Below are 13,905 nucleotides of genomic sequence, written 5' to 3'. Positions count from 1 at the left end.
ATTTTTGACGAACCAATTACGCTGTTATGTTTGAGGAGTTTCCGAAAAGCTGCTTTAAACTGTACAACGTTCGGATTATTGTTAATTCCCCCCATAGCTCTTATAGCAGCAAAATAAGTTTCCACATGGTCCTGTGAGAAACGGTAGGTAGGTATGCTTTCTAATAAACCCTTCTCATCCACGTATTCTAGATACATTTGCCGGAAGCTATTGATATTTACCAATATTCCAAGAAATCCCGTCCTGTGGATTGAATCATACATAAACTCCAATGCGATTTCGAATTCATCGAAATTTTGTTTGCTCCAAGGTTCCTAAAAGCCGTTAGCTACGGGGTCTTTGCTATTCATCAAGTCAAAAATATCATTAAATAGGGACAAAAACTCAATTGTCGGTTCTACACCAACGAATCTTTCGTCAAACCGCAAGGTTTCCAGAGCGTCTGCCACAGACTGGCGACACTTTCATTTTTTGATCATTGAAGGTGATATGGTTATGCGTTAATTTTTTCGTGAGATATCTTCCTGATGAAACCTGGATATCGTAGAGATCTTTTAAATATTTCCAGCTTACCACACCGTTCATCGTTAGGAATGATTCCTGGGAAGCGAAATGATTGCGTATTAACTTCATCATATGGCAAGCGTCCATGACAACGTATACGGAGTGAGTACGGTTGGCGCGGCATTTCTCTAGTTGTTTCTTAAACTTCGGTAATGCTCGTAGTGCGGAAATGTTTTTCGGATCAGCTGTATGTCCTGCATAGCGAATGCTTTGGAAAGAAATAAAAAAAACCTTATTTATCAACTCTATAAAACTCATTTTTTATGAAAGCATAAGAATTTTTCATGATCTACATTATACTAAGTAGGAAAACATTTCTAGAGCAATAAAATAAGATAACCGATCAGGAATATGTAAATATACCAAGCGAAAGATATTCGTTCCTGGATTAGCATAGGAAAACAATCTATCGTCCGGTTTGCTTGCATATTGCTGATTGGTCTTATTGAATCATTGCTCTTCATTTAAAAAAAACTTATCTCTTACTGCTTGTGTTCGACAACAGGTGCATCGGAATTCTTGAATGAAGATTTTGTTGCCTCAGCGGCTAAGGCAGATGTGCCATTTGTCTGCTTCGTAGAAACGACATAATTGAGGTTGTTATTGGACTGTGAGTGATATGAAGAGCTTGATATGGCCGTAAAGGTTTTCATTGGCGAATATATTTCTCGCACGGGCTTAATGTTTTGAAGCTGACGAAAGGAGTGTTCACCCTTAGAAATTGTATCAGAGTTATCATTTGCCTGGAAAATTCTCGGTACCGCATCAGGAAGAAATGTTCGAACGCTTTTCAGAAGCTTATAATCGGATGGTAGGAAATGTAAGGAACAAACTCGTGCATTTTCTCGCTTTACTTCATCGAAACTCGACGCAAAAGCAGTGATTGCATCACACCATTTTTGAAATTTTACCTTATTTCGTGGGAATCTGTAAAAAAAATACTTTATTGTATGTAGAACAATGTTCCACAATTTCATTCTAATACCTATGTGCCGAAACGCCTCCATGTGAAACCGAAATACGAAAATCGCTCATGCAATTAGAAATAAAGCAATGCATTTTTCTCTATTTTTATCTATCTCCGTGGTTTCAACGATTTCAATCCTCGCAAATGATATGTTGGTAAACAAATGACGCCATATTGATTTTGATTTTGGGTAGCCAATATTCAATTGATGTCTAACCCCTGACTGCCACACGGCATGACAAATGGTATGACAAGAACAACAGGAACAAAATTTATCTCTCTCTCTCACACTCACTCTCTCAACTACGCAATCACACACACACATTCACATTGCGGGCACATTTCGGTTCACGAATTTTTTCATGTTTTTTGTATGTACTTCTTTTCGTAAAACTCGATTAATACAGGGATTTTTATGATTACCTTCTAAGATTACTAAACACTATAGTCTCGATCTCGCGATCGATTCATTTCATATTTATCGATTTCTATTGATGACAGTTTACTTTATGTATGGAATAATTATGTATTGGAATAACCTGTATTATAAGATTTCTATAGATTTCCCAAGATTACAATTCGCTCCCGTCTTTGAAAATAATATTATAATCTATGAATAGAAAATTCAATACAATTCATATCTGATTTTAATCCATTTGTGGTCTCATGGCCGAGCGATTAGCGTCACACATTATCATGCCGGGGGCAGGGTTACCAAAATAAAATCTGTATTTTTGGTCACAAAAAATCTTTTTATCTGTGTTTTGACGTAGGACTACGTCTAACCGGAAGATATAGGGGTTGAAATGGAAATCTAGGCACTGAACAAGTAGGAAAAAATGCAAGATTTGGAACGCTTATAACTCGAGCATTTCTCAATAGATCGCAAAGGTTTTTGCATCAATTGATAGGAAATATATCTACGCATCTATCATTGTTATTCGTAATGATAACAATTGATGATTTCATTTTTCTTGAGATAAATAATTGAATAATTGTGAAATATCAAGCATTGTCAAAATGCACAATGTGCCCATTTTTGATTGGTCCATTTTGTGCTCCTCAAATCGTACCGACCAAAACGGGCAACCAGAGCAGCAGCGAAATAGAATGAAGCACGATTGGAAAGGAAAAAGAAAAAAAAATGAACGAAACATTGGTCGCAGTCTCACACATGCGTAATTCTCGAGCCAGCCAGTCAGCTTAAAAATCCCCGCTCCGCTGCCGTAACGATCATTCTCATTCAAACCGTACACCACATCGGTTCGCATCACAACCCATCAACAAACCAACCCAAGCAGCCATGTCTGGACATGGTAAAGGAGGAAAAGTGAAGGGAAAGGCAAAATCCCGCTCGAACCGTGTTGATCTGGAGTTCCCCGCAAGGGTAGCTAGGCCGAGCGCGTTAGTACCAGTGCACCAGTCCACCTAGCCGGCGTTATATAGTTTCGACCGCCGAGGTGAACGAGTTAGCTGGCAAAGCTGCTCGCGACGATAAGAAAACCCGCATTCGGAACAGAACACATTCGGTTCGGTGGACATCAAGACAACAGGCAGTTGCAGCGAGTGGCGAGTGGCAAACGCAATCGCAAAACGACATCAGGTAGCAGAAGAAAAAAGTTTGTTCTTTATGCAAAATGCTTTGGTGGTAAATTCAGAACAAGGCGGCATCGAGGGCGTTCGAAATGGGTTTTTTCAAAACCACGAGTACTAAGTTTTCTAAATTGGAACCATTCCATAAAACAAGGCGCTTTTCAGGGCCATTAAACCTTCCAAAAAAGAGTTTAGGAAATACAGTTCAATGCTTTCTAAAACATTATTCAAAATAATAATAAAACACAAATTGATTTTTTCATAATTTGTTTGCTAGGATCTGATGAGTATGTGAATTTGGCAGTTTTTTTTCCAAAATATATATTTTTATCAAGGCTCATTTGGCGTTAGCCTGACGGGGCCGGAGTAACGTAGCAAGAACTGCTTTCTTTGGTTGATAACTGATGTTGAAAATTGACTGACGTTACATCTGCATTGCATAGAGAAATAACTAAGGAGCAACACGATGAGCTATGTATTTCCTGCTGCTCTGTTCTTATTTTAAAGGACTTTAATCCGAAGGTCATCCGTCCCTGTATTTACTGTTGGTTTTTCAGAACGCTTATAACTCGTTTATTTCTCGACAGATCGTAGAGTTCGTCTCCAAAACCTCAGTTCTTTTTCATTTTTATTTACTTTGTTTGCTGAGACTACAAATCTTACAATTCATTCGTCTCCGAAACCACAGTTTAAGGTACGGTAATGTGCTCAATAGTGAAATATATGATAGTGAACGAGCTGATGACCACCTATGCATTCCCTATCACAGCCATCATTTTGATTGTACGATATGTGTATACGCCGAAAGATGCTCGGCGTTGAACATTTAATAAGGACAAAGCCTTCAGAAAAAAATCAAGAATCAAGTTTGTAAAAAAAAAACGCAAAAACACAACACCAAAGGTTCTTTTCAGAACCCCCAACATGTTCATAAAGAGTAAACAGTAAACTAATCCATTTTTCAGTAGGTTTTCACGTAGGAGAAGAAAATAAAACAATATATTTAAAATATATATTTAGCAAAAGCTGTCCCCTTCGTATAGTCCTACGTCACTCCGGTTATGTCACCGACATTACCCACCCGGCTTTTTTCTTAGAAAATCTGTATCGAAATCTGTATCTTCATTGCAGTCGTTTGTTTGCTTTCAGCCACCACAGCAAAGAAGTATACTAACATTACCATTTATGCAACAATGTACCAGTTCACAATTTTTCTAAACGAATTTTAATGTCTTGTGAACTTATTTGCGAACCAAAACGGTGCTACTATGAATATTATACAACGGTACTCAATATAAAAAAAGTTGTCATCCATGCTTGAGGAAAGGATCAATGGAAAACTCCATGTAAAGATAATAGGCAAAAGACGTCAAACTAATTATTTTTGTGATATATGCGAAATATATCACACGAAATAGAATTATAGCAAATATTTTTAAACATAACCATAAAAACATTGTTTAGTAAATACTTATCAGAAGTTTACAAAAAAAAATAAAGCAACATTGTTCTTCTTTCATAATCTCGCAAAGTTATACATCACTGCTGTGTTATGTAAAAATAATGGGACCAGTACGACAAACATGTCGAAATTCAATACGACCGCAAAGGGTTAAATTTATAAGTTCAATCTTGAAGCATAATCTTAGCTTGAGTATCATTGATTGGCACTACTATTTACTATGCTCTAGTAGGAAAAAAATAAACAGTGTTATTTATTTATTGTAAAGCTAGCTGATGACGCAGACTTTTGCATCTTTTCGCCTTAGATTGAGCATGAGAAAGCAGTACTATAAAAAAAAAAATTATTGAGTTCAAGCCATATCGTTGTTTTGAAAAGTCTGTAAATCTGTATGAAAACCAAAAAATAGTTCAATTTTGAAGCATAATCTTAGCTTAAGTATCATTGATTGGCACTACTATTTATTATGCTCTAGTAGGAAAAAAATAAACAGTGTTATTTATTTATTGTAGAGCTAGCTGATGACGCGGACTTTTGCATCTTTTCGCCTTAGATTGAGCATGAGAAAGCTGTACTATAAAAAAAAATTATTGAGTTCAAGCCATATCGTTGTTTTGAAAAGTCTGTAAATCTGTATGAAAACCAAAAAAAACTGTAATCTGTATCTACAGATGCTTGGTTTAAAAAAATTTGAAAAATCTGTATAAATACAGAGAATACAGGTAACCCTGGCCGGGGGTTCGGATTAGATTCCCGTTCTGGCCGGGTGTTTTCTCAACAAATAAATTACTTCCGACTTACACTGTGGTCACACGTATTCAACAGCTTGCCACTCCAGAATACATTCAAGCCGTGTTATTCGGCATAGAAAACTGAACCAAGTAATAATAAAAATGACGCAAGAAATACCTATGTTGAGAAGGCAAAAGTTCCACTGGGAACTTTAGTGCCATCCAATAAGTCATTTTGCCAAAATCAACCGAGTTGTGACCATTTTTCTGGAACACATTCTGATGGTGGGTTCTGAATGCGGTCAATTCTGCCAATCACTTAAAACATACTATGCAACAGCTCTTTCTGCGTGATATTTATCAAAAAGCTTTTTTATATGGGCCACATTGACCGCTCATGGAATCACCGGAATACTCCGGAACCTGCAGAAGGGTCAATTGCGTTTATATACTTAGTTGCAAAAATTTTTAGTTGCAAAAAGGCATATGAAAAGTTACAACATATTGATATGTTATTAACAAAAATTTTTACTACTTTACGTTTATTGTCAGGTTTATAAATATGAAACCAAAACCACAAATTTGTCAACAAATGGCGCTAACTATCAATGTAATCCTCATCATAATTCATTATTGGTCACATTGCCTTGTTTTGAAATCTAGCAAAGGACTTCAACGGAAAATCAAACAAAATGAAGGGCCTGAAATATAATTAGTCTTAAGTTTGCACAGCAGTCTGGACTCGTAAGCTATCGCATTGGGAAATTACGTCTTTCATTTCTGCACCGGGGTGTAAGTTCAAAGTTTCGAAAACGAGAGTGTGACACTTGGAGTGCAAGGTTTTGAACGTTAATAACTCTTCGGCGGCTGAACGAAGTGGTATGACAATCACTTCATTCGAAAGATAAAATGTCTAAGAATTATATGATTGTTACTTATTGACTCGAAAAATTGTTTCAATAGCTTAAAAATACTTTGAAAAAAGGTTAATGAAATCACAAATCTGTATATAAGCTGGTCTTTGACAAGGCAGATGGAGATAAAGTTTGGATTGAGTTGTCCCCAAGGGCTCTTCTCAGGGCTAGAGACTAATAAACTGCAAACGTTTAAAGTCTCTATAATTCAACAAGAAGCAGAAGAAGAACAAGAAGGGAAAAAATCCATTTAATTGTGTTTGTGACGTGACATGAGAATGGTCACGCTAGCTCACGAAGCACATAGACAGATGGATGTTCTTCTCTCTCAATCCCATTTCCTTTCTGCCGCCGGCCTAAACGGAGTCGCATTTTTTGGTAGAAGTAGCAGTTTTATTATCGAATGCTCACGAATGCCGCTATCGATCGATGATTCCAATTGTCGAAGGTTGGAAAGGGGGGTATTTTTCCGCTGGATGTTTCCGAGGAGAAATCGATTGCTACTTCGAGCGGTTAAACGAAGTGGTATGATAATCACTTTATTCGAGAGAAGAAATGTGTAAGAGTTATACTCTTGTTACTTATTGATTGCTAAGCGAACGGTAGTCCTACGTCCACCTTGCGGTTATATCACAGATATAACCCACTTCTAGTTTTTAGGAATAACTTTTATCAGGGCGTTCAGGGCATTTCAATATGTAAAAAAAAATCTTATCTTCGATTCATTTCTACTCAATTTATGAACCAATCAAGAGAGTCAATTTTCCGATTCGCAATGGTAGTATCAAAAATGCGAAAAAAAAAACTGTGATAGAAAGGACACTAGCGTTACAACATCTGATGTAAAATTCATGCCGCAAAATCCATAACATGCTCCGTAATGGATAACGAATCAACATTGACGATTCTTCTTCCAATTACAGCCTACAATTACGTCCTGAACGGCCACAATTCCATCCCACTATCAGTGTCCACCATGGACGGGCCAGTTGACCTGAATGACACTGTTTCAATCAATGTTGAAACCATTCCATCGTGTACACCGCCAGGGTCACCAGCAGCTTCGACGACAACGACCGTTGAAGAGCACACCGAAGATACCAACAGTGCCAGCAATAGCAGTATCCCGAACGAATCTTCTCTCAACATCACGGGAAACAGTCAGGACGATCATGAGCCGGAGGAAATGGACGACGATGGTGACTCAGAGCCCGAGCTTACCAATCTGTCCTGGCTGACAGAACTCAAGAACATCACAAACTTAACACCTTCGGATGTGCCGCTCACCGATCTGCCGACGGCTCGTTTTAATAAATTCATTGCCCAAGTGCGAAGGTATGCATGCATTTGTCTGGTTTTAATTTTTTGTTATGATGAAGGGGGGAATTGGTCCTAATAGCCCGCTGACATGCCACGATAATTTCCTCTATATATGTTTGCAGAAGCCGAGAATCGTACGACAAAAGAAAAGAACAGTACACCTCGCTTACGAACTCGGCGGAAAAACCACCTTTCAATTATGCGCAAATCATCGCAATGGCGATGCTAGATGAGGGACGGATGACCTTGAAACAAATTTGTAAATGGATACAGGAAAAATTTACTTATTATAAGGTGCACAAGAATTGGAACGTAAGACTTTTTCGGTGACATCAATCCATCAAACGTAGACTAAACTTTTATTTTTTTTTTTTGTTTTCAGAACTCAATTCGACACAATCTCTCGCTGAGTTTTTACTTCACGAAGGTATCACGCGCCAAAGATGAAAAAGGGAAGGGGGGATACTGGGAGCTCTCCATGGATGTTTCCAAGAGCGAAAAGAAGCGCATCAGGGTACGGCATCGCAACAAAGGTAATTCGGCTGGATCTTCAATACGTAGTCGGAATAGAGTGCGCAAAACTCCTGATGATGCGGATATGAATGCTGACCTTTGTGAAAAATCGGTTGACAATGATTCTATTGGAGGTAGCATCGATGGAAACAACAATAACAGCAGCCATGTTGCAGTTAACGATCAGCAAATGGAGGGCAATTTGAATGGTTCAGTAGTTCCAAGCTCTACTGTTGATTCGTCTGACAATGCAAGCAGTTACGACACAGGATCCGTTGATAGTGGGGTTTCTGATACATACGAATCGCCTGCGATCGTTATCAATGAAGATCAGCTGATTAAAACAAGTAATTTGGTGGATGGTTGCGCCTTCAACTTCGATTCAATCATAAACACCGATACTGGTACAGGAATGTTTACAAACATGAACGTGGACGAGGTTAGCTCATTTCCAGCATCCCCACCCTTCTGTATAGAAACGAATCTAATTTTTTTCTGTTTTTAATTAGATCTTCTCAGATAACGAGATTCCACAGCCCGCCAACGACGACATAATTGTACCGTTCTTCAGTAACAACGGTCACCAGACGATCCATACTGGGCCGAATGTGATCGTCGAAACCATCCCATACTTTCTGCCTGATATGGTCAATTTCGATGAGCAGGATTTCGGCAATCTGATTAACATCAACGAACAGGAAATCAGCGATGAGTTTCTCAATGAACATGGATTTTTGTAGAGTTTATGGAAGAAGTGGTGAAATGCATCGTATTTCATGTTGTCATTTTAAAATCCAATAATTACAATTGGTGCCCCTCTCAACCAGTGTTTACTCCGTCCAAGCCATATGCAACCACAAAGGATGTAACTGTCTAGTCCGATAGTGATAGGGTTTAATTATTGTAAGGATTTTGCTAGGAATTGTGAACATGTTGCGCAGGGAAATAACTGAGAACAGTGAGGCATGAACGAGACTATCCTATCAGAAACTGTTAAAATTGTGTACTTACAACAACCGACAACTGGTTATACTGGTAGTGTGATTCATTCAAGCACAAATAAATTATTTCTGCACACATTTAAATGGAACGGTGGTTGTTTTACTCATTTCTATGAAAAGAAATCCATTATTTTTGCATGGAATTCAAAAAAAAAAATTCTAGACATTTCTGGTCAATCGCTTGTTGCAAACGGTCCATTTATTGACAGTAGAGATCTCAATTCAGTGTATTGCACTAATAAAAATTAAAACAAAAATTTAATTTTTTAAAAAGGAAAAATAATAAAAATAAATAAAATTTAATTGCACTTATTTTACTGTTACAGTATCGGCACCATAAACAATATTCACAATTTCAACGGTCTGGCTTGCGTTTTCGCCTCTATTAAATATTATTGTCGTACTCGCTTGCATTGCTGCAGACCGGAATGAGTTTCCTAAACACAGACTTCAAAACCAACGAGTCTGGGGAAATCGGCATTGCAAATATATGCAATTCTTTTGTATCCGCATGCATTTTTGCACTCCGGAATGTGTGCGGACTTCAAAATCGGTGTGAACACAATGCTTTGGCTCGGTTATTCATGACTGCATTGGAAGATATACCTTCATGTATTCAGCTCACTGAACTTCTACGTGTACCGTTCGGTGAAGTGTTGATAACCATTTGCTACGATCGCGTCGATAACGTCGATTGTGCCGAAAGTGCCTGAAGTTCATCAAATCAAGCAAATTTACGGTTCTAGAAGTACGTACACTCGGGAGATGCAATAACTTCAGAGAGAAATGTAAAATATATTGATCGTTTAGCCATTCTTCTGTTCACATATTTTGGAAGCCCACGATAAATAAATGAAATGAACAAGGCATCATGCCATACATCAGACTTGCAACGAAGAACGTAATCTATCACAATGCATGAATCGACTTAAATTGGGATTTGTTCGCAATTGAATTCGGAAATTGTTTCATTCAATCACGGGTTTAATCAATACACTCAAATGATTACTAAGCCAACGGTAGCCCTACGTCAACCTTGCGATTATATCTTCGGTACAACCCACCCATAGTTTTTTTTACATAGGACTACACTGTGTCCTACTTCTATAAGACCCATTCCATGAGGTTATACACCAGAGAACCAAATTTCAAATCTAGTTTTAGGAGAAAATTGAAAACGTTATTTGAATAAGCACTAGTTATATCATGAATTTTTTGTAACAAATTTAATATTAATGCACCAACCTTTGAGAGAGGTGAGTTTAAAAAACTACATAATTATATTAAACATATTTCAGGTTTTCACTATTTTTATGTTTCTTAAGACATCTCTGCACACGCTTAACCAAACTTCAATGTCTATATACCATTGAATGGGTGGTTAAATGCTTGTTTGAAGAGCCGTGAGTAGACCTACGTTTCATTTTGTAATTTATGAGAAACAAGCATTTGAAAAACAGGTATTTTGAAGCGTTGTCACGTCACAACAATAGAGCATTTTTTTACTTTATCAGATGTACATAGGTTCAAACATTTTTATACTTGGGATTCTCTGAGCAAACAATGAAGGCCAACAACCCACAAAATTTGGTTGAGATCGGTCCACAAATAGAGGAGCATCAACTGTCTTCAGAAGTTGTTGTCACGTCACGAAAGTATACGATCCATTCCAGTGTGACGTAACAACATTTTGACTCACTACAAACACTTTTTCCGCGTTTTCAAGAATAAAGCACACAAAATTAATCGATGTTATAGTAAAATTAAGACAATTTCCAACAAGAATCATCAGTTGGAGAATATTTTATAGTTAGATTGGCTTGTTGTCAGTCAAACACTTTTGTGTCGCGGCAACACTTGAATTGGACTGTTGAACATTAATGATTAATTTAATTAATTACCGTTCCGTTTCGAAACATACAAATGATCTTTCTCCTATGTTTTATCAACAATATATAAACGTAGATTCCATAATGTAAGATATAATCTTATTTCAACTTCCGGTTTGCTTATGGTAGTATTGAATGTTAAAAAAATATGGAAACCCCATACGATATGGGCTTACCAGCGGAAATCGAATATCGTATTCCAATGCCATTTTGGAATCGAGGATGGTGACTTCCGGTTCGTTAAAAACGTATATAGAAAACGGGAATGGCATGAAATCCCACAATACGATCGTGAATGGTAATGTTGGCATAGTTATATCCATGGGTGCGCGAGGAGAAATACAAAAAAAAAGTTTGATAGTGAGAGATAGGATTTAAGTGAGGTAATGGAGATAATGTTTGAGTGGAAAGAACTTAGCCTTAGAGCAAGGTGTGTGGAGTTATACAAAGAAAGTGCACATACAAATGCACATGGTCGGTTTAGGACCACTACGATTTTTCCCAAATAAAGACATACCGTGTATTACAGGTAACAGGTAGATTCAATTTATACAGCTTATTTTGATGAAGATACCATAACCAACAAAAATTGCCTTGTTTCACAATGTTTCACAATCTAAAAGAACATAGAACTCATTTTGCACACAGGTCGAATATTTTTCTTCTCTGTGTTTAAGGAATGAAAATGTAAAATGGCGCTAAAACGCTAGAATGAAGAGAGCCAGAAAAAAGTCACCATATTATCAAATTGTCTGCGTTATGACACCTTTCATTTGATACTATTGAAAATTCAGTAGCAAGCACTGTTCCTAAGATACAAAGGATGGTAGATTCAGGACCACCGGTTGCGTTAGGACCACCTTCCCCTATAGGATGGACTTTTGGAAGGGGTAGGGGAGATCTCAGAGGAAAGTAAGAAGTATTCAGAGTAATAAAAAAAACATAAAAAATAGTACTACAATACGGTGGAATTCTAATAGAATACAACTTTTTAATTGTGTGACGTGACAACGCTTCGTGGAGACTGTTTATTCGCACAGAGCGCGTTGTCACGTCACAAAATGCATGCCGTCAAAATGCATGTTCTTGCGAGTTTTTTGACAAACTGTGTATACAGGAATCTACGTTCATCTTTCATTGACAAATCATAGATCAAAGTTATTTGTATGTTTTGAAACGGAACTGAAAATACAACATTAATGTTCAAGAGTCGGAACCCGCAAAATGACAGGTGTTGTCACGTCACAAAAGTATTGGGCTGGCAACAAGCGAATTCAACTGCAAAATATTCTCCAACTGAAGATTCTTGTAGGAAATTTTCTCAATTTCACTTTAAAATTGTTGATCATTTGGAAATCGTGTGATTTATACATGAAAACGAGAAAAACCTGTTTTTAGTGAGTCAAACCGTTGTCACGTCACGCTGGAATGGGTCACAAGACTACCTTGAATACATTTCGTTGAAACGCAAACAGTAGAATTTCAACAACATATTCAACATAATTTCCGTTCAAAACAATCGTTTGTTTATTTATTGAACTTAAATATGATAATTACAGCTGTCCAGTTTTTATAAGACCATTTCAAACCTTGCCATTATCTCCGAAATCGTGGCCTTGAGTTCATCAACCGTCATGTACTACTTTCCCTCGGCGTAGATTCTGCATACTAAGATCCCCCAAAGATTTTCAACAATATTCAAGTCTGGAGAGCGAGTCGGCCAGTCAAATAATTGATGTTTTAGGTCTTTATTCCTTGCTTAGTTTCCTTACAGGTATGAATAGCGGCATTGTCTTGCTAGAATGTGAATTCTCGTGACGATATCTACGCAAAACTGTAGGATTCTTAAGGATTCCAGATCATGTATGTTATCCTTGCTATTCGTGTTGAAGGATGTGAAAGCTAGCTTGAGTTTTCTAGTTGCACCGAATCTCGCCCAAACCATGTACGAGCCTCCACCAAAATACCTGGTTGAAAAATACTGTTCCTCCTTCCGTAAATCACGCTAGTACCCGTTGAAACAATCAGGATCATCCAAATTGAACTTTGTTTCATCACTAAAGATAACCTAGCAATGTTAAAAGTAAATAAAAGTGCCGTCTTTCATTGAAGAACTTTTCGTTATGGTATATAACAAAATGTATTCTTTTCTAAACATTATTTGTCATAACATACCATGTCCCACTGTCGTTTCATGTGGGCTTTGGCAAAATTCAGACGTCTTTCGATGTGTGATGGTGTAATATAACTTTAACTTTTTAGCCCTCTTTATATAAGGACTTTTCACCAAAACTTGACAAATTGTCTCCCGGGAAACATTTTAACTCGAAGATTGCTTTATAAGTTTAACTGATCCCCGCTTATCCCTGTGAGAAAGCTTCTATTGACGGGAAGCTCTTTTCATTTTACCGTATCCTTGAGAATTCGCCAAATAATTTAGCACTACCTGATGGGATCGTCCAATCCGACGAGCGATTTTTCTGATACCATTTTGACGTAGAACTACGTCTTTCAGGAAGGGTGTCAAATCAGAAAACAGATCACGTTTTTATGGAATAAAGTTAACGTTAATAACTGTTTTCAATGTGAACGAATTCTCATGGTTTGCATACTAATCGAATCGGAAATTCTCTAAGATTTGTTTGATATGCTATACATTACAATTCGCTAATCTCTGAACGATTTAAATTCATGAAAACTGGAAAAACTTCCTTTTTTCCCATACATTTGTTCTGCCGATGTGTGTGCTAATCCTATAACTCGATAATTTTTCAACAGATCGGAAAGATGTTTGCATCAATTGATAGGAAATATTTCTACGCGTCTATCACAATTAATAAAATGTTATTTTTCATGAGATGAACAATTGAATAACTGTAAAATGTCAAGCATTATCTAAACGCCCTCACTGTCAAGTTTTGATTGGCCCGATTTACGATTTCCCCTACATA

At 37.3% G+C, this 13,905-nt stretch overlaps 1 protein-coding gene across 1 annotated transcript in view; it reads left to right on the top strand.

Annotated features, from left to right (window-relative positions):
• LOC129776533 (uncharacterized) overlaps positions 1 to 9,112 on the top strand; it is a 28,425-nt gene extending 19,313 nt beyond the window's left edge. Inside the window, exons 2-5 of the mRNA XM_055782237.1 lie at positions 7,155 to 7,566; positions 7,674 to 7,863; positions 7,934 to 8,503; positions 8,574 to 9,112. Coding sequence (XP_055638212.1) covers positions 7,155 to 7,566; positions 7,674 to 7,863; positions 7,934 to 8,503; positions 8,574 to 8,804 — 1,403 coding nt within the window. The 3' untranslated portion in view covers positions 8,805 to 9,112. The remainder of the gene's footprint in view (positions 1 to 7,154; positions 7,567 to 7,673; positions 7,864 to 7,933; positions 8,504 to 8,573) is intronic.
• The last annotated feature ends 4,793 nt before the right edge of the window (positions 9,113 to 13,905 follow it).

Source organism: Toxorhynchites rutilus, chromosome 3 (assembly GCF_029784135.1).
Source record: "Toxorhynchites rutilus septentrionalis strain SRP chromosome 3, ASM2978413v1, whole genome shotgun sequence".
NCBI classification, from domain to species: Eukaryota; Metazoa; Arthropoda; class Insecta; order Diptera; family Culicidae; genus Toxorhynchites; species Toxorhynchites rutilus.
The sequence above is the reverse complement of the archived record's forward strand: the minus strand, read 5'-3'. Positions and strand labels throughout refer to the sequence as shown.